The sequence below is a fragment of the Leuresthes tenuis genome, unplaced genomic scaffold (genome assembly GCF_036924035.1).
Source record: "Leuresthes tenuis unplaced genomic scaffold, fLeuTen1.0.hap1 SCAF_10, whole genome shotgun sequence".
Classification (NCBI taxonomy): domain Eukaryota; kingdom Metazoa; phylum Chordata; class Actinopteri; order Atheriniformes; family Atherinopsidae; genus Leuresthes; species Leuresthes tenuis.
In genome coordinates, this window is record NW_027325364.1 from 9274378 (window position 1) to 9295711 (window position 21334).

Genomic DNA, 21334 nt, shown 5'->3' on the forward strand with positions numbered 1-21334 from the left:
TCAGTCAGTAGAACTCGTTTCCCAAATGTATCGGGTTTCTCAAGTAGTTGCAACTGCAAAGAAATGTTTTCTTAAGATGACTCTTAGCGTATCATGTCTTCGCAGACAGTTTTATTACCTCTACAAGCAGCTTTCTCTCCCTCAGACAGGATTCAAATCAGCATCTTTCATTTCTGTCAAACCCCCACTTTTGTTAACTACAACACAAACTGAGAAACTGACAACCAAAGAAATGTCTTACTGTTGACTTTAGCCATCTATTATTTTCTGTATCAGAGTGCTTGGAAACTGCTTAGAAGTGGTCATGATCGCAAATTATGGAGACAAAGTTTGAGTATTTATAAAGTTTTCAATCTGGGATTAACTGTTTTTTCAATGTGTGGAAACAAACGTATAATCCTAACCGTGTTTTGAATGGGGCCTTTCTTAAAAATGTTTTAAAAAAAGTTTTCATCCTAACTTTAGGGCTTTTGGGGAACATTCATGATCTACACAGCTATCCACAGCAAAAGAACATTTGACAAGGGCTGGCTAATCTATTTTATTTTATTTCAAAAACACACAAACACACACACACAGTATTTATCTTGTTGGGAAAGGAAATTAAATTGAAAAAAAATCCAAAACAGATGAACATTCCTTCCATGTTGACCAGCAATTTCACAGATAAATATTTTGCACATAAGCTTCATCAAGCTGTTTTTTCGTAGTGTAGCTTTTAAGAATATTAGCACCTTGTAAATGTTGTCTGACCTTTGTTAAAATTTATGGTAATCTTTGTGCAATCAAAAGTTGAAATTCAGGGGGGGGACTTCACTTTCAATCCAGAAATCCTTAACTATGCTGTATTTGCAGACAGTGAGTAGGTTATGGGTGGATAAGTTGTTATCCATGACAAGGCTTGAGATATGTAAATAAAAGTGTCATTCCAGTTTATTTTTGCGATTGGTTTGTGGTCCTGGTAGGACTGAAAGGCAAGCGTCTGTGGCTGACAGTTCTGTGACGGTACAATATTAAGATTAATAGTTCACCTGGCAGATTTGTTAACTGCTCCCTGGAGTATTCGAGCAGATTGTTTGTTAGAGACAGTCCTACTGAGTAAGTAAGTAAATAAATAAAAACATGACATAGTGGGTCATCTGTTCAAGCAGGTATTATGACTTATATTGAAACTTCTAGTGCTCATGTGACTAAGTACAAGTGAATTCACCAGCTGAAGTGTCACTGAGGTAGTTTCCAACCATTAGATCTATGGTAGTCACTAATTTAGATGCTGCTGCTATCCCTCATAAGGATGTGACCAAACTACCTTCAATAGGTATGGGCTGTATGGGTTGGAGGACTTGAGATTTGAGAACAGATCGAGCAAACGAGAACATATTAAATGGCAAAAGGTCCGCATTTATGCGAGCATTTGACTTCAGCTTTTCTGTGTTGTTTTTTTGTTTTTTTTTGACAATTTCTCAGTCATCCATTCACATACAAATGATGGGAGGACTCTTGTGAGCAGTGCTTGTCAGCCACCAGCAGCAACTTGGGATTCAGTATATTGCCCAGTGATTTTTTTTAGCTTGGAACAATAATTATAAAATGTTCCCAAAAATGTACTCTTGGAAACACCTCTTATACCAATCACAAGAAGTCAAAACTCTTGACTTAAGTTGAAGCCTATCCCAGCTGTCATTGAGTGAGAGGCAGGGTACACCCTGGACAGGTTGCCAGTCCATTATCTGAGCAAGTCTTTTAAAGACTGCATTTGTATTTATGAAGAAAGCGGGAACATTAAATCCATTCAGGTCTGACTATTTATGATGTACTACAGGATCTTATGCGCCACTAGATATCAGATGTCTATCAATCATACATAATTTTCACATAAGTTATTTCAATATGAAATGCTGCATAGTTGTCTTGAATGTTCAGGACTTTAGTACATCTCTTAGAGGAAAATCCAGCAAGTTTGTCTATATTTTCTTATATATTCTTTTTTATTTAATATTATGTATTGCTAATACCATTACTTTTTTAAAATGATTATTTATTTATCTGTATCTTGCTGGTATCAGCTGACTTCTTGTCTATAGTCACATCTTCATGTGTTCCTTCCTGTGCTGCCACAAACCTTTGTAACTTTGGTACAGTGCCACCCACAGCTTAAGTAAGTCTGCATTTGTCATTTCCATAGCACTCTGCAGTGTCAGAATACTCTCTGGTGTTTGAGTTCTTACCCCATTTATCTTCCCATGGAAGAGGGGAAAGGCTTTTCCTGCCTTTAGTAGAATTAACACATTCAGACAAGTTAAAAAGTACTCCAGTATCAACTATCAAATAATGATTGACAGCTATTTGTTTTGTAAAACTATTGTGTAGGTTTACAATGTTGGAGCTGTACGGTGGTGTTGTGGTTAGCCCATCACAGCAAGAGGTCTAGGTTCGATTCCTGACTGGAGCCTTTCTGTGTGGAGTTTGCAGGTTATTCCCATGTATGCGTGGGTTCTCTCTGGCTACTCCCACTGTCCAAAATTAATTGGTGTCTCTAAACTCTCCCTAAGAGTGAGTGAGCGTGCATGGTTGTTTGTCTCTGTGTGTGGACTGGCAACCTGTCCAGAGTGTACCCTGTCTCTCTCCCAATGACAGCTGGGATAGGCTCCAACCCCCCGACAACCCTAAAATGGATTAAGAGAAAATGGATGGATGGAAGTTAACAAAAACAGTTTTACAGTGAGTTTGAGATTAGAGTTTTGGCTTCTTGTGATTGGTATAATCATAATGGAGGTGTTTCCAAGAGTAAATTTCTGGGAAAATTTTAGAATGAATGTTCCAAGCTTTCATCTGCTGTGATGACACGCATCACTGGAGGCTGGCTCAAAGCAGGTTTATTGACAATCCAGTCGATTTCATAGCTTTTTTGGTAATGCTGTAGCTGCCAAGCAAAAAGCAACTAATATTTCACATTTCACAAGACCCCGAAATCGTTGGACCTTGCACTATCCTATTGAGTTAGGTAATAACTGTGGCCATCAGTGCCAATTTAGCAATTGGAATAGGAAGCGCATTTCCTGTAGAAATACACAATAAATTGACTTATTAAGGGATACAGTTAATCTTTGTATTTTGCACTGTTCAGAACAACATACAGAAAACGCATGTGAAAGATTATAATGCTCAGCTTTGGTTAAAAATATCAGGTCAAAGTAAAAACAGTTGCTCTGCTGAAGCTGGACTGTGCCACATTATAGTGTGAGAGAGAGACTTTTATTTGACCATTTTGACATTTTTTTTCTGTATGAAGTGTCAAAAGGTCTTTCAGTTTGAAAGGCTTCCATTCTCTCACTCTGCTTTTTTATTCCCACCAAAGTTTCTGGATGGGATTCAGGTGTGAACACAGGACTACTCCAAGATGCTGATATTTTTCTCTGACAATCATATCTTGACTATTTGTGCCATATGTTTCTGATCATCGTCTTGTTTGAGGGTCAAGAGCTGCCTTTGGCTAAGTTTTCTGCAGACCGCCTGATTTTCCTCCAGAATATTAATGTAGAGCATGTATGTCATAATGCGGTTTTCAATCTGTGCTGCACAAAAATGAGGACAGTATTCCTAGGAAAGACTCCTTTCTTTCGCTAAATGAAAGCCCTACCTCTATGTCCAAACAACTGTGTTATCTCTAACAACTCTTCACATAGTTTCCAGACAGAAAATAAGAATTCAATATAATTGCCCATAATTTTGTGGCCTGGTAATAAATAATATTGGGAGTACTATACACAGGGTGTCAAAAATAATGGGAACAATATAACAATAATGTGTACAACGCAACTACACAACCTCAGTACTAAAACATTTCCACGCTGTCTGATCTATCAATGTGACTAGATCCTAAAACTTTCTGAAACTTTTTAGAAAGTGGAGCAGGTCCAAAAAACACTGATTATCGCCAACTGGATGCAGGATATGCAGGATAAGGGGAAAAAATTGGTGGGTGAAGTATTAAGATCTGTTTGTTAGGTAAAAAACTAATATAGCAAGTTAACATTACTCCAATATGGGAATAAAAAGACTACTTGTGAAAAAAGTGCACAAATATTAGTCGCAAAGTGCAGTTGAATTAAGTACTGGTTAGGTCATACTAACTGATACATTACTCTATATGGCCTCATCAGATTAAATAATACTGCAACATGTGTATCAGTAGCATAACTGTTGCAGCTGCGTAACGTGGAGCTCATTTGAATAACTTCATATACAGGGACTCAACATCAACCTGAAAGCAACACCGGAACAGTACTGTGAGAGGAAAAATAGACTAGACATTCTTTGCCCAGATTGTTCCAATTTCTGTCTCCACGAAGTTGGAACAGACTACCAAATGCCATCAGAGCAGGGGTGTCGTCCCTCTGTACCATCAAGAGTCTCTTCAAAACTCATCTCTTCCGAGAACAGCTCCTCTCATAACACCCTCACAAGTTTAACACATAATCACACTTAACATGTAGACCTCAGTTTCTTAAAGCGCTGAAGCTTGACTTGTAAGACTTTGGATAAAAGTGTCCGCAAAATAGCTAAATGTGGTGAATATACTGTGAATACAATATATATATATAGTTTTTTCATAATCTTTTCACATTTGTTGCGTTAATGGTTTATTTGAATGGTTATAGTTCAATATTGTAACACACTCCCTCCATTCACCTTTAAGGTCCATTACATTTTTATGATGCTAAAAAGGCTGGAAACTCATAGTTTAAATGTTTAAATACACAATGGATTTAACAAGCCATCTTCTATTGTACAAGGATATCAAACTTAAAGGTAACTTGTGACAAACCTGTCACATAAATTAAATGAAGTAGAAAGTAGTGACAAGATTTCTCTCGCAACACAAAAAACACACAAAGCAAACATCTCAACATTGAGCTTCGGTACAGGCTACATAACGATGGGTCTATTGTGTCTACAATATTGTTTGTGAACGTAGATTATGACGAAACAGAATTTCTTTAGATTGTCTCGACACAATGGAAATGACAAACACATAAAAAGTACAGACCGCAAAAATCGGAATTTAGAGCAGTAAATACTGGCACGTGCTTGGTAAATTAAACGCAATCATTCTATTACACTGTACTGAATACCATTAAACACCAAGATGACCGAGTCATACCAAGTTCAATGTGTAAATGTGGAGGCTATACTAATTAAACGAGGTCTATTAAGCTTCAATGAAAGGCTAATAAAAAATAATAAAAAAAAATGTTGGGGGGGGTATTTCTAATGCATGTCTAATCTAATCGCTGCTGTTCACATTCTGCGATGCAGCGAAGGTGTTTGGGCTGACAGCGGTGAAGGCGGAAGGAAATCTGAACCTGTGAGCAGCGCAAAACTGTCACACCCCCTCGGTCTAAACGGCGCAGACTGTAGCTGACACACATCCTCTCACATAGGCTGGGCACAACAGCAGAGGCGAGCAGGCGGACAGAAACCGGCTCCAACTCATTTCTACTTTGCTATACCGTGGTGACTGTATGTGACGCGTAGACGTTCAACGACAACGCCGACCGGTGAGTTGCTTTTTACTCATTCAAATTTGGAAAGTGAAAAAATAAAAAAAATTAAAATTAAAGAACCTAATAGCCTTTATTACAGTAGATTAAACGGACGCGGCACAGGGATCGTTAATACAGCAGGGTCACTGAATTAATATTTGCCGCCAATCCCTGTTCGGAAGCTATTTGTCTGGTCAGTATCATTTCAAATTGGCCAGATTTAAGCGTCATCCTAGTGGATTTAATATCCTCCAACCAGCTGTATCGTAATGCACATATGGGGACGCCTGGGGGTGATGCACCGTTGAACATCACCCCGGGTCATGACCCACTGGCTTTCACATGCTTTTTGCAAGTAATGCGTCTCTAGTTTGTGTCCTTCAACTGTTTTAATGGTTTTAACGTAGTTTTTTAGATCCTCAAAGTGATTCCTCAGGCCATCAGAGGACTCAGAAGTTATGGAAAATGAGCAGTTTGATTTTAATTGTTATATGACTGGTATTTTTGGTGGGCAGCCCGATGAAGGAACCTTGTCATTATAGGCTCCACTGAGTTGTCAGCTGGGGGGAACAAAAGATCCAGGATCCAGGCTGAGGTCAATCCTCTTTGGCAAACACTTACTGCAAAGATGCACAAAGACACACAACAATTGGGTGTACCCATGTCATAGAGTGTCAGCACATACTCAGGTGGCATTACAGCTCATCAAGTTTTCTTTCCACTTGTAACTGGATCATCATTGTGTTTGCTTCTGTATCATTTTAGGCAATAGAGAGGATGTTAACATTAGTCACTCAGCTGACTGAACTTGCACCTGCATGGCAGAAATGAAAGCATTTCGATCGTGGTGTCATTAAGGAGTGCCATAAACAAAAACTGTCTCCAGCTTCATGTGAACATGCCAAGCCGCAAACAAGCAAACAACAACTGAATGTATTTTGAAAAAGAATACTAAAATCATAAGTCATCATTTACCAGGCTGTTCCCAACAGACAGAAATAGAGAGGACCTTTAGCTGGTGAGTTCCCTCTTGTATGCAGAAGAGTTCCACAAATGTGGTGATGACAGTCAGCTCGTAAGTATGTCGGTGTGAGGATGCCTCTGTTACAGCCGTCCATTTTCCAGGCAGAAGCAGCCTTATACACATCATAGAAACTAAACAGAGGCAACTGTTGAGTCTGCAAGCTGCTGATTATTGTCATAAGAGTGAACCAGGATGGGTAAAAGCACCAGATCCTTCCTGGCTGAGAATAGAGGGAGGCTGAGGTAGCAGTTAGCATAAAGTTAGCTGTTCTAGTTTCTCATTGTAGCCAATTAGCAAAAAATAATGTTGCAGGAAATCTTTGCATAGAAGTCAGCCTTTGTCTGTCTAGACTTTACTGTAGAAAGAAGACCTGAAGAAAAACAAAAGCAGACTCTTTTTTTAAATTTAAGTCAGATAGCTACTCGATTTCCTTCTTCCATTAAGCCATGGAGGATGCCTTATCTGGTCCCACACATTTCTGCCAGTGGCTTTGCTGTCCTTTAACTGCCTCACCATGCATGTGAAGCATACTGAGGGAATACCAAGACAGTCCACTACATTTCAGTAACTAAACATTGTGTCAATGACAGTTGCTGTGGCTTTTCTGAAATAGCAAGCAGGGTGTCTCAGGGGCACATATAGATAGCAAGTGTGATTCCAGCTGCCACTGTGGCATCCCGGTCTTAATGATAGGGCGGTTGATTGAGTGGAGCGTTTCTTCTCTAACGCTTTGAGCAGTGGATCAAGTTGCAGGACCATTGTCGATCAGAGCCGCTTTTGCTGTTACATGAAATAAACAGCTGATGAGGATTACACAGCTGTCGTTGTCTGCTCTAAGGGGAGTCTTAATTAGGTGTGCGAGTGTGTCCGAATGCATCCCCTTGAACATTCTGTTTGATTCTGCTATTTTGTTTTTTCTTCTGATTTCAGAGACATCTATTCCCCATACTGGGTTATTTTCTGTTTTTTTTCTTTCTAGCTACTGTATGTTGTAGACCTGCTTTTCTAGTTCCACACGCTGTTCCAGTTCACTGTACTAGTTTCAAAAGCTGATGTGAAAAGCATTTGGTTAAATGTAATTGTATAACTAGTATTCTTTGCTGTTTCTTGTTATGATGCTGTCAATGCCCAACTCTAAAAACAAAAATTAAAATAAATAACATAAAAAAGAAAAATCACCCAGCGATAAATCTGTGGACTGAAACCAGCAAGATTTTAGATGAAACAGGTACACTGGCACTAATAATTACTAGATCACGGAAACATCCATGCGGTTAGCAAAAGGGTTAGTGTTAGGACATGGGGAAAATTAGAAAAATGGACATTATGTGGGACAAGAAAAGTTATAAAAGCCCCTTTTTACATTTGAGTGTATGTGTCATTAGGCATATTTGTGCAGGCATTGTACAGTAGTAGTGAGTGATCAAAGACAAAGCTCGCCACAGCCTCTCTGAGAGGATGAAATGTCAGTGATTAGGCTGCCGACCACACAGCGAGAAGCAAAGACAGCTGCAGCTGGTTATCAATCAAGCATTCAGAGTCAAGTGTTACAAATGGGCTCACCATTCAATAATATCCACGACAGGCACAAACAGCGTTTTGCTTGGATACTACACTTAGCCACACATTTTGCTATAATTTAGGTTCTGATGTGGTAATAAAGCAGTCATAAAGCCAGCTTTAGCATAGCTTTGCATGCTGTAACTGTTTAGTGTATAGTTTCTGCTAACGCCCACTCCAAAGTTTCAAAGTAACTATTTTCAGGCATCTGAAACACATGTTTATTTTGCACATTTAATTACAGCTGCTACAACTAATTAAAAACAATCCACTACAATTAAAAGTATTCCTCAGGAGCTGCCTACAAGGCTAACATCCTCCAATTCATAAAGCCAAAATTAAGAGGCTGGTGTCACGAGTTATCGAGTTCACCCTTTATTCACCTTCTGCTGGAAAAGGCCACATCTGAATGCCAGTCTTGACATGTGCACAGTGAGCTAAAGTGACGGTCTGTTAAGGCTGGACCTTCAGGAAATTATGTTCTGAAAGCCAAAAACAACAAGCTGCCAGGAATAAGGAGAGTGGGAAGTTCATTGAGCACGAGGTGGAGGCTGGGGAAAATGGATCCATTCCAATTTTGTCCAAAATAGTTGGAAGGATGCACAACGGGACCGCCGTGCAATTGGTTGTGCTGTTAGAAATCCCTCTAGTGTGCACTCGGCAATTTCCTCCCAGCAAAGTCCCCAAAGACGGCTCTCATATAAAGAAATCAATTTCTTGATCCCCAGCTTTCACATACTCTGCAAGATCATATGTTACAGGATAGATTGTAGATCTTGTAGATCATGACAGGAGATAGATACACTTACTATAGTACTGTATTGATACAATTTCAGAACATACAAAACAAGTCCTGGGGGAGTTCAGAAGAAACATCCTTTGAAGTTGAAAATATGCCGACGTTTGTGTGCAAAGAGCTTACACTCCGAGGAGAAACGTTAGGTAGCATGCTTCACGGCAGATTATTAACCACAAAAGCAAATGTCCCTGTTTAATATTGCCCCAGAGCATCCTGGATTCTTTACCATCAATCTAACGGGGGTGATGGGTAAGTTTAAACATTTACCTTTGGCCTTGTCAGGTTTTGGTTTAGCAGGGAACGTTTTTATCCAAATTGACAAAGAAAAAAAAAAGAAAAAGAAAAAAGAAAAAACCGCTGCTCAGATTAGTTCGGCCTTGGAATTTCAACAAATACTCCCAACATTTGTAGACTGTGCTAAAAAAAAAAAAAAAAAAGACTAAAGTAGTTTTGTATTTGAAGAACTGAGTTGCTTTTTGTGTGCTGTAACTTTCATTACTTCCTCAAAACAGTTTGTGTGTGAAAACATTTTCACGCTTTCTCATTTAAAATTTCTTCATATTACATCCGTCACTGGTCTTCTAAAAAACATGCAGTGGATATCCAAGTGAGGAGGCTGGAGAAGACTGGAGAGACGCATTTTATATGTATATGGGATAATCATTAGAAGACTAGCTGTGTTCATTTGAGACAAACTCAAAGGACACGGTATTGAACGGGACACTTTTTTGGCCTTCTTTCTGCAAACACCTTTGTTACGCTTATTTTCTGCATCTTCTACAGTTTTGAACAAAATATAAAAACAATCATGTATTTTGTACTGTGTCATTATTCTTTGTGGACTCAGGAGACAAAGTCAGATGACTGAGAGGAGACAGCCCTCTATGCAAATGATCAGTGACTAAATAAAACTGCTTCTGTTTGGATGCCCTACACTACACATTGCCTCCTTCCTTCTGACAGCTGTTGTGCTTCTATGCTCAACTTATTTTGAAGCACATATTGGATTGGTTTATCTCCGTTCGATGTTTTATTTCAGGGATCGATTTTTTTTCCTCTTAAAAGCCGTTTTTATTTTATTTTGCTCATGCAGATTAAATGTCTTCTCCATGCAGCCAGTGCTTTGAATAGGTGATCTAAACTTTTCATTTTGAGGTTTTCGTTCAAACCCACGTGCCGTAACACAATCCTAACTCGGCTGTATGAAACTTTTGTGTGACAGTTTTGAGGTGGGCTGCGTGCAGTGATGTCCAGATCCACAAAATCTGCCTCGAGATCTCGGAGCCACTCGAGGTCCCGATCTAGATCACGCTACACATCTCGCTCCAGAAGTCGCTCCAGGTCCCGTTCGCGGTCCAGGAAGCATCGTTACAGGTATGAACAAGCTTCCATTCTGAAAGATCTATTGGCCGTGTTGTGTGTTTGTGTCTATGATGAAAAGTGTTTTACTTGATTGTTGAAGATGACTACATGCTACAGACTACAAGGTTTTACATAGGTCTAAGAGGAACAACAGGAGGGATTAAGTATGAGTAATTACATGTTAAGATGAAAAACAGGCGCATCAAGCCAACCTCAGCCTCACTGTGCTCACACAATGATCATCGCTTGAAACTCATGCCACTTTTCACTAAATGCAGTGAAATACTTTTTATTTAATCTTAAAGGGATTGGATGTAGAATCCAAATTAGCTGTGTTATAGATACCCATCTTCCAAATGCCACAGAACTCATCCTGTCCTATCTTTTAGTTTGGCTTGAATTTGAATAGGCAAAGCTGTTGTTGCATAATAATGGATTTGACTCTTAACCAAACTCCGGAGTTAAAGTCTTTAGTTAAAGAGGAAATTTAAGTTTTAGAAAGGGTTTTGATGCTGCTGAGATATTTTAGGCAAGCCATGCTTGATAAGCTTTATGGGAAAACATTTGTGCGCTAGTTAACCTGAGGGGCAGATCTTAATATCTATCAAGTTTTAATTAAGAGGGCAACATTTGTTCTTTGTTGCTTCAGTAGAAGAGCCCAGTCTGAGGAGTGTGTGGGTGTGCGTGTTTTGAAGAAATAGTGAGGTTTCTCTGATGACTTTGCCGTTTCTGGCAGAATGACTGTGGCATAGCAATAAAATGGCAGGGTAGACAATTTCCTGGCAGTGTCGCAGTTCATATTAAGATTAGTGTAAAGAAGAGACATGGAAAGAATGTCACGGTTAACTCTTCCTGAAGCCACCTTGTACATGTGAAAATGAGTTCTGTGGTAACACGCACCGGAACTGGGAGAGCGTGAATGAAAACATTTGCCTAAGTTCATCGAAGCAGATTGTTACAAATGAATATTGAAAACAAGATCACAGATGCACAGAAATGTTTTTTTCTTCCTACAGCTATTAGAAAATTCCCCGCCAACATGTTGAACTGAGAAAAAAATACTCCCAACACGTTTTTTTCTTTTTCTTTCTTCGCTGGAAATATTTCTGTTACATTTGTTAATGTAGTCAGAGGTGGTTGTGTGACGCAGTCTGAAGGGTGGACATATTTATAGGTTGTCAAAGTTGGCACGATGCAGTGAACATTAAACTCTCCCTTCCCACCGTCACTATCTTACGCTTATAACACTGTCACCACAGCAAGTAATTAAATATATGTCAGTCTACAGAAGTATGAAGCATTCAGTGGGACACAAGTTGGTGCTTTGCTTTTCAACTTTTTCACATACATACAAGCTACAATGTGTCTTGCTGGAACTGGAAGCAAGATAAAAAGCCAAATATGTTCAAAACTCTGGTGGGAAAGACTGATAATTTCCGACTAAGTCTTTAGGAAAGCTCCCCTTACGGTTGTTGAAGAGCGCTTGTAAGTGGAAAACATAGAGCCAAAGGATTCAAGTACTTTTTTTTTTTTTCTTCTGTCTTTGTACGGTCCATGTGACTCATTGCTCCACCAGAGCTGTCCAGAGTATCTATCGGTAGCTGTGAGTGTGTAGTGCTGCTTAGTGTGCTGCAGTCTCTGTTGCTCTGTATTCCAATGAAAAAACAAACTAGGTGAGTTATGTGCTTTTTCAGCTCCTTTGTGGTTTTATAATGTGTTTGCTTGTACTTTAGCACTGCTCTGTTCTCTCAGTTTAGAATATTGTTCTGCAGAATTGTGCATGCATTTCTTTACACAGCTATAGTTCTGTAAAGTTATACTTTCTGTTGGGCTTTTAATGCGGACATGCTTTGCTGTTACTTCTCATTCTAGTTCCATAAAAGTAGCTGGAGATTTCTTTGAAGAATTCATACTTGCACCCAACTAGTGAGATGTCTGCTTATAGCTTTGAAATTGTCCTAATCTTAAGATATACCAGTAGAAAGTTGCAGACATGATGCTGAAATGTGGTTCCACCTTAAAAGACCACAATGATTTGATTAAATCATTGATATTTGGAGCAGAAGAACATACCGTTTCATGATATGAGCTAAAAACTGTGTTGAATGTTCAGGTTAGAGAGCTGCATTTACAGCAGCGCAGCAGAGCCACCGTGTGGAGGAGTCTGACTCTGCACCCTGGCTCATCACCACCCTGTGGAATCTCTGCTTTTCTTCATGCAAAACTCCTGAGTAGGCTCATCAGAAAATTTCATACTAATGTGTGTTTTGAAACTCTGAGCTGACATTTAGCCACTGGATATAACTAATTAGATAGTTTATCATGCATTCCATCTTAGTCTATATGTTGCATGAGTTCTATGAGTGTCTGGTTTTAATTCCCCAGTGTTTGTTATTCTATACCATTATTCCATGTGCTAAACATTTGTTATTTTGGCATTAGTCCTTCACAGGCTGACCCACAGACCGATTAGGCAGGATTTGTGTCATTGTGGAAAACTTTAATGTTTATTTTCTTTGAGAAATTATTTATGTCCAACCTGCAGAAGATGACAAATTTAAGGGGAAAAGCAACAAAGTGTGGGGCCACCACAGCAAGAACAGCTTCAGTTTACCTTGGCAATGATTCTATAAGTCTCTGGAACTCTAACAGAGGAACTGAACATTCTTCCAAAAGATATTCCCTTATTTGGTGTTTTGAGGACGATGGAGGAAAAGTGCTGCCTAAAGGTGGCTAACAAGACATACAAATTCTTGACTTCTTAGTTCTAATAATTTGCATAATGTGTGACGTATGAAGATGGTATGATGACAATACCTGCTGAACCATCAACCTTTAAGAGCAGCACAGATTCCCAGAGTGACATTTTCAAAATGTAGGCTCTATGAGCTGATGACTGAAAAAAAAAACCTGTTTACTACAATGTGTGTGAATATGTTTGCTCGTTTGGTACTCATCTGGGAGCTACAACTCCTCTGCTATTTCTTTCCAAGCTGTTCCCGTATTGGCACAGTCATGTTATAAACTGTATGACACATACACACAAGGCTTCTGCTGCCACACCTCAGGAAAATTTGTTTGTTTAAATTCCACAAGTTAGATTTTACTTATTTCTCTTCCATCTGCACTGTTTGGGTTTGTTTTCAATTTACTCCATGGCACTATTGATAGAGATATTCTTCCATGCTACATTCCAGTTGGATGCTTCGTAGATGTAGGTCGTAGTAGCAGTCACAACGGAGGACAATCGTCTTGAATTTCTGACATGATCAGAAATTTGTCTCTGGCTGTCTTTGGTCACAAGACCATTAAAACAGTGATCTTTGAACGTCTCTCACCGTCTTATATGATTACAGCTTTTTAGCCATGATCAAAGATATTATGATTATCATCTTTCATCTGGGTCAGCTGAACATGTTACACCAAATACTAGGCATAACATGTTGTCTTCCATAGGTGTTGAAATAGACTGAGTTATTGTGACTTTGAAGGCCACATCCTGTGGTTTTCTAACCCTAACCTTCAAACCATTAAGTAATCCCTTGTACCCAATAGATGGAGCAGCAACTTCCTGGAAGAGACCAGGATAACAATGACATAGCATCAATATGATCTCATATAAAAACTTTGGTTTGCAGTGACAAATTGACCTGAATCATGCCACCAAAATACCTCCACAAAATAACAGAGCTCACGGATGCTATTGCTGTAGAATTAAAGGCTTAAATAAATTGTCCTTTCATTTTTCTGCGGTGCACCCTGGTAGAAATGCTTTGAAACCAACTATTTTGAATATCACCACATGCTGTTTTTTATCTGCATTTTTCATAGCTCTAGGTCTCGGTCAAGGTCTCATTCTCCATTTTATAACCGAGAGAAGAAATATCCGAGGGGATACCAGAACAACCGGGAGTTCCGGGGTTACCACCGCGGCTTCCGGAGGCCCTACAACTTCAGGGGCCGAGGACGGGGCCATTTTCCTCGTGGACGATACCAGCGTGGGGGTGGCGGCTACAACAACAACAACTACTATCGCCCTAACTGGAAGAATTATAAGCAGCATCCTCAGAAACAGCAACAGCAACAGCAGCACCAGCAACAGCAACAACAGCAGCAGCAACAGCAGTTGTTTAACCACTCACGAGGACGATCGCACAACCTGCAGAAACGCTCAGGAAGCCCTCCCCAGGCTCACTCTCACCGCTCTGACAGATCCTCTTCTCCTTTATCCAGACACTCACAGCATTCTTCCTCCTCATCACACTCCTCCTCCCCCAAATGCAGGCCAGCCTCGCTGCTGGCTAACCAAAACTCCAAAGATGTCAAAGAGGAGCAAGTAGTCTCCAAGGAAGTCCAAAAGGAAGGAGGCGTAGATGAGGAGCCAGCAGAGCATGTTGAGTTACTGGCAGATGCTAGAGAAGGTGCAGGCGGTGGGAAAACTGAGGGGAGCTGGCACAGCCTGACGGAATGCAGCAGCAGTCTGAAGAAAAACAGTCCCCTTGCTGGCTCTAACCTTACTGTTGGCCAGGGTAGCCAAACTACTAGTCAGTCTAGTTCCTCTAAAGTCACAAATGACACCAGCAATGGCGCCCCCACATGGCAGAAAGCTTGTGGTACATCCTCAGCAAAAAAGCCCTCACATGAAGGTCTCAATCCAATGCTTTCCAGCTTTGACTTCTTCTCAACTGAGGAATACCTGGATGGAGATAAAAGGGCAATCTCCATTGCCTTTAGGAAGTAAGGCCAATTTTACTCGTAATCCATAAATTGGTGATTGTTTCTTCTGTTAAACCACACAGTCATTTTGTCATTTCTATTTAAGTTTTAATTCAACTGTGGCTCTTATTACAGTGTGCACTATAAAAATAAAAATGTGTGCATAAAAAAATACTTAATTCTCATACTTTGTTGTTTTAAACTACTGCAGTTGTTTGTCTTTCAAGCATCATACCCCGTTAGATACAGCTCTTTTTCTTTTTTCATTGTTCAGGTTTTTGGAGGAGCAAAACAAAAAGGCCAAATCTGCTCGGGAAAATGGCAACAGCACAGAAACTAAGGATGTGGATATGGAAAAAGGGAATGTAAATAGCAAAGCATCAGCAGTTATCTCTGACTCAGTGTCAAGAAAGTACGGTGAGGACATCGATGATGAGGTGTCTCTGAGCAGCTTTTTGAAAGCCTCTCCATTTCTGTCTGCTGAGGGGGAGGAAGAGGATGAGATGATCACCAAGCCTCCTTCAAAATCACTTAAAGGCTGGTACAATGGTGACGAGACAGCTAAGCCAAAGAGCAAGGTCACTAATTCAGCCCACAAACTCTTTGAAGAGTGCTTTGGCAAGTGGCAGAATGCAGCCTACTCGCAGTTTGCTAATGGTGAACTTGATGCCATGGCAGGGGAGACACATCTCAGTCGAAAGGATATCCCTGCTGCTCTCACTAAGAGGGAGTTAACAGAAAAATTTGAAGAATTGTCCCCAGATATGAGTTGTAAAACAAGGAGGTTGACAAGTTCTCCCTCTGTCCCATCTTCTGCACCATTACTAAGGCGGAACTCTGACAGAGAGATGTTTATGATGAGAGGAGAGGGCTCACCTCTCATGTCCTCAAGAAAACCAGAAGCAAAAGTTAATGTAAGAATGGATTTCCTTGGAGAAAGCCTGATGAGGTGAGCATAATTTAATAATTTCAAGTATTCAGTGTTTGAAAGTCATCTACAACCCTGTTCCCAAGAAAGTTGCAGTGCAGCGCCAAGTAAACTGGTACCACTGGACTGTCGTCTGCAGTAGAAATTGTTGAGGCGTCCCTTTTGACACATTTCTAACTCGGCTCAAATTTGGACAAGAAGAGCATCTTTGGACGTCATGATGTTTTAATTCAGGACAATGCATTAACTTTGATTGTCTTACTCTCAACAGTAGATCTGTGCAGTTTAAACAAAAACACGTCGATAGCTACTCAAACAGCTCTAGACTGTAAACCATATTATTTTCCCTACTGGCCTAGATGGCCGCATATGTTGCTCCGACCATGTACATTTTGTTCAGTGTTAATGGTACCTTCACAGGTGTCCAAGTTACCCATGCGATGTGCACCACTATACCATCACACAGCTTTGGAACTGTGCGCTGACAACAAAACAGATGGTCACCCTCCACTCTAGCCTGGACGATTGGTATCCATGATTTCCAAAAAGACTATAAAAATATTTGACGACTCAAGCTTTCCAATTCACCTCCATCTTAAATGAGATGTGGCCCAGAGAAGGCAGCAATGAACACATTTTATCAGTGATCACTGATACTGCTTTTCAGAAGTGCTACTAGCCTGCCCAGTGATTTCCACAAAAGAACGGTGTGTCCACCTCATCTTCACTTCTAACAGACTGAGGACTCTCTGGGATGCTCTTGTTATACCCAGTAATGTATTTGAGTATTTAACAGTTCACCTAATCATTTATGAGATGTTCAGGTTTTTTCAGTAAAAAACAGTAGGTGTTGAATTTCAGTGACTTAAATTTAGTGTCCTTTCTTTATTCCAAGTACAGATGAGCTTTGACTGATTTGTATATCATTCGTTCTATTTTCAGTTTACATTTTTATGCAACGTTCCATCTCTTTTGGAAACAGGGTTGTAATTGAACAACAATATTACAACCTACTTTGTTATAAAGAAGAGCATGGGAGATAATAATTGATATTTATTATCATTTCAGCTCGTCAGATATTTTAGCTGAAGAGCGGCAGCTGTCTCAGGACCTTGTGCAGTCCTCAAAAAAGGATCAGGAGTTTCGCTCAATCTTTCAGCACGTTCAGACTGCTCCGTCACAGAGGAGTCCCTCTGAGCTGTTTGCTCAACACATTGTCGCCATCGTTCACCACATCAAAGGTGAGTCGTATGTTGATACACTGTGTCTCGCCATAATTTATGCAGCTTTTCTGCTAATGAACAAAGCAATAAATGCTTTAGAAATGCACACACTTTTATTTGCATCACAAATCATGAACAAATAAACTTTTCGGTCAGTGGCAAACTACAGCTTCACTACATTTTTCAGAAAAAAGAAGCAGCATATGATATTTTAAGAACGTGCAGAACATGCTAAGAAAATGCAGAACACATGGAAGTAAAGGCAGCATTATCCACTACAGCCTAATACAGAAATCCAGATGTAGCCTTAGCATCTTATGTTTTATCGTTTACTCTCTCAGCCCAGCACTTTCAGTCATCTGGCATGACTCTAAATGAGCGATTCACCTTGTACCAAAGACAAGCTGCAGAGAAGGAAATGATGAAGCCAAGAAAAAGCCCAGAGATACACAGGTAGAGTCGCCTTGATTGAGTGACCCTCTCACCTTCAGTGTGCTGTGGCTTCACGTCTTCTTTTAACAGCTTTCAGGTATTTCTTTCACCTTTCCTATCTGATAATCAACAGGCTATCTTGGCTTATTAGTTCTCATGCTTGGTGGAGGTCAGTTTTATTTTGCCCGCAGTTTTTCTTTCCTCTTTCTCTGTATTATGTAGCCTCTCCAGTACAGTGTAGCTCTTATTTGGCTGGTTTTTGGACGGATGGCTATTTATCATGTGACATCTTAATTCTCTTGTTTAAACTGTGTTTCTTTCTCACAGGCGAATTGATGTTTCACCAAGTGCTTTTAAGAAACACCCTCAACTTTATGAGGCGATGAAAAGCTCAGAGGATGGCACTTACAAGGTGACTGAACACTTTGCAGTATGAAATATGTTGGACAAACAACAGCAAAGAAGCGAATGAGCCAGATGCCTTTAGACTGCCTGTGGCTTTCCATGAGGGGAGATGGTCGAAGTCTCAGAAATGAAAAAAAAAAAAAAAAAGGCTCTTTGACTTTGTTGTTTGTTGTATCGCCTCACGTGGCAAATTGTTTGTATTGTGAGCAAACGCTTGACCGAGGCCAAATAAATCAAACATGGTCAGAAATGGAAGCCTCTGTGACAAAGCTGTCCAAAGGACTCTAACAAATATCTTCGTAAGTATTACCTAAAAGAAAAAAGAAAACAAAAAATTGATAACAATAAAAAAAGACCGGAAATAACCAATAGCAAGCACTTCATGCACATGTGCTTTCATCTACATGCTTAACATTCTGAATCATCCTTTATAGCACTTCTCTGTCTCACATGGACACATCAAGTCAACTTTTGAACACACAGAGCAAACATTACTAAGAACCAAGTAAATTTAAATCAGCATGAACAATCAGATTTCCTTGTTTCTCACCTTTGCCGATAAGCCATACTGGTGGGTTTTGCTTACCTTGGCCAAATACATATACAGTGCATTCAAACTGGTATATCTCCCAAAGCATCTTTCAAAGTTTTAAGTCTGTTTTCCAACCCTCCATGCAGCTAATGTAGTTTCTTTAATGTATTAGGATGGTAGGATAATCAACTTACAATTGCTTGAAGCAGTAAATTCATCAGTGCCCACCTTTTTGTTTACCCTAATGTTGTGTTTTGTCGATGGTGATGGAATGTTTAGCCAAGGTAAATCTTAAGTTTTTTCTAGTTGATTTTCATATCATTATCAAATAGCTGCCTGGGAGGCTAAAAAATAAATCATTGTGTAAACATGTGCTTTGGAGAATTGTTCAGGACATACTTTAAAACAGGTTAAACTGCTATTTTTGGCCCTTTAACTGCACTGGAAAATTCACACCAGAATGGCTCGGTGTTATTCTGGCCAGTTGGCTGTCAAACAGGTTTCTCCCCTTTTCCCATGGACCGCTCTATTTAGTCTACACACCAGCTTGGCAGAGAGCTGACTCATGGAGTCTAAATGCTAATTCAAAGTCTGTCCACGACATTGTGTTCTGTGTTTTGATTTGCTCAGGATGTTGGGGAAAAAGTGAAGGGTGACCCAATGGACCTTCGTTTGGACATAGAGCGTCGTAAAAAATATTCCACCCATGAAAGAGATTATAATCAGGATCGGGGAAGAGATATGAAAGGTTCCCCAGATTTTAGCAGGGAGAGATCCGAGGAAAATGTCTCCAAATACTGCAAGAGACTGAAGTATGTGCACCTACCTAAAAGATTGAAACTTTCCGTAATTAATTTGAATAGTTCTATTGTCATAGGTTGCAACATAAATATCTGGGCATGACAGGATTTTCATTCCCCTTGGTAGGAAAAGCGATAAAAAGCGCTCTCGCTCCAGTTCATCCTCATCTTCCTCATCTTCCAAATCTCATAAAGATGAAAGTTTACCTCATGACAAGCCTGAGTCAAAAGATGAAGTCTATGACAGGGCTTGGCTGAGTCAAAGAGAGTCACCGAGACCGGCTGAAGGAGGATGGTCGCGTGGGGGATTTGTGAGTTTAATAGAAGCATGGCTTAATTTTTTTTCAGTTTGCCCTGTGTCATCTCTCTTTTTCACTTTCTTATATTTTTTCCTAATTACAGCAAATACGAATCCGTGGAAGAGGCTGGAACAAAGTGAGTTATCAGGAAAACAGTTCACACACTAACCCTGTGAAAGTGGCAGTAGATCCAAAAAGTGAAGACTGGGACCCAGAGTTTACTCCCAAGAACAAAAAATACTACTTGGTAGGTCTGCTCTTTTTCTTTATGGAATAGGAGTATTCCTAGTTTGATTAAAACCTAGTTTGATTAAAACCAGCCCCATGGTGTCTTGTGGAACCTCTCTCGTTTCCTTGACACATCTTTGCTTCTTTTAAACTTTAGCATGATGACAGAGATGGAGAGTCTGAGTGCAAGTGGACGGACAACAGAGAGGGAGCACAGGGAAGCCTCCCCCGTGGAAGGACACGATTCATTGTCCGCAAAGCCACTGGCAACGCCACCATGAATAGCTCCAAATGGGTGTTTGATAAGTTCCAGAACAACCGGGAGCACAGTGGCAAGGAGGGGACGGAGGCAGAGCAGGACCACAAAAAGGCAGAAATCGATGGGGAGAATTCTTAAGCAGTCCGCTGAAAATCTTAAGAGACTTTGGTGTTGTTATAGGATCTGAATAAATGATTTCATCCAGGAAAAGTGGTTTAATAAATGCCGATTGAAATGTTTTAAAACCATTGCATCAGTCTTCAGGGCAGGTTTATTACTTAGACTTGACATAATAACCATCTCCTGGATACAGATTGTGACTAGGAGAAGCACTGTTTACAGGCATTTATGAAAGTTGATCTACATTTTTTTTTCTAAATTTTCTTTCCTTTCGATTTTAATTCTTTCAAGCAGCATTTCTGTAATACTTTAGACATTTCTCATTGAGATGAGGAGGATGAGAAACTAACTGCAGATTGACAATCAGATTGTGCCTTATACTTGTGAAAGTTAAAAAAAAATTATTTACTGCAAACTTTTTTTTACAATATCAGTGCCCCATCCATTAGTCCTGAAAGATGCGTCTCATCTGGATCAACATGACAGCAGTCAGCACACTGTAATGCCCATGTTATGTTGTCATTAAAGAAAAAAAAAAAGAAAAAAAAGTATGACCATCAAGGGGACCAACTCTGCAGGGTTAACATGCTCATTAAAACATTTACAGTCAGACATTTTGTTTTCCTTAACAATAGCTTTTGCTTGACCTTTTGATGCCGATTCAATGTATAATACTACCAGAAATGACATTTTTCCCCTCCGTAGATCTTCATTGTAGTTTTTGTACTTGGCTAGGCTGGAGTTTGATTTCCTTTGTAACAGATGGTTTGTATTGATTACCACAGACTTTGAAGTATTTCTATGGGTGTTTGTAATGATTTAGTATGTGAATTGTGTGCAGCATTGTTACCATATCACTGAAAAAAAACAGCTGAAAAAGTGTAGTCTGTAATTTGTAACAAATACAACGACAATATGACTTCGAATACATGTGTATCTGGTCGAGATACAAGATAATGATGTAATTTGCCTGAGATACAATTTAATTAGTCTTTTGTGTGCCTTGTTTTAACTGGTCTTACTTTTACAATACAGGCCAACTTGATTGAGATTTCCATTTAGCTGTTTAAAGATGATCATAGGAATACTGTTTTTTTTTTT

General features: G+C 39.7%; 2 protein-coding genes across 5 annotated transcripts in view; one reads left to right on the forward strand and one right to left on the reverse strand.

The window, feature by feature from the left end:
• Positions 1–21334, reverse strand: part of stk40 (serine/threonine kinase 40) — a 412820-nt gene that overhangs the window by 313706 nt on the left and 77780 nt on the right. The window lies entirely within an intron of this gene.
• Positions 5434–20781, forward strand: thrap3a (thyroid hormone receptor associated protein 3a). Of its 4 annotated transcripts, none has more exons than XM_072393844.1 (11): positions 5434–5561; positions 10152–10303; positions 14123–15028; positions 15282–15956; positions 17004–17176; positions 17500–17611; positions 17918–18002; positions 19158–19339; positions 19455–19638; positions 19730–19873; positions 20012–20781. In XM_072393844.1, the coding sequence occupies exons 2-11, from the start codon at positions 10176–10178 to the stop codon at positions 20249–20251; spliced, it is 2829 nt and encodes a 942-aa protein (XP_072249945.1). In that variant the 5' UTR covers positions 5434–5561; positions 10152–10175; the 3' UTR covers positions 20252–20781. The 4 variants fall into 4 exon arrangements, with proteins under 4 accessions (XP_072249945.1, XP_072249948.1, XP_072249946.1 ...); XM_072393847.1 differs by having other exon boundaries at positions 19730–19762; XM_072393845.1 differs by lacking the exon at positions 5434–5561 and adding an exon at positions 9997–10060.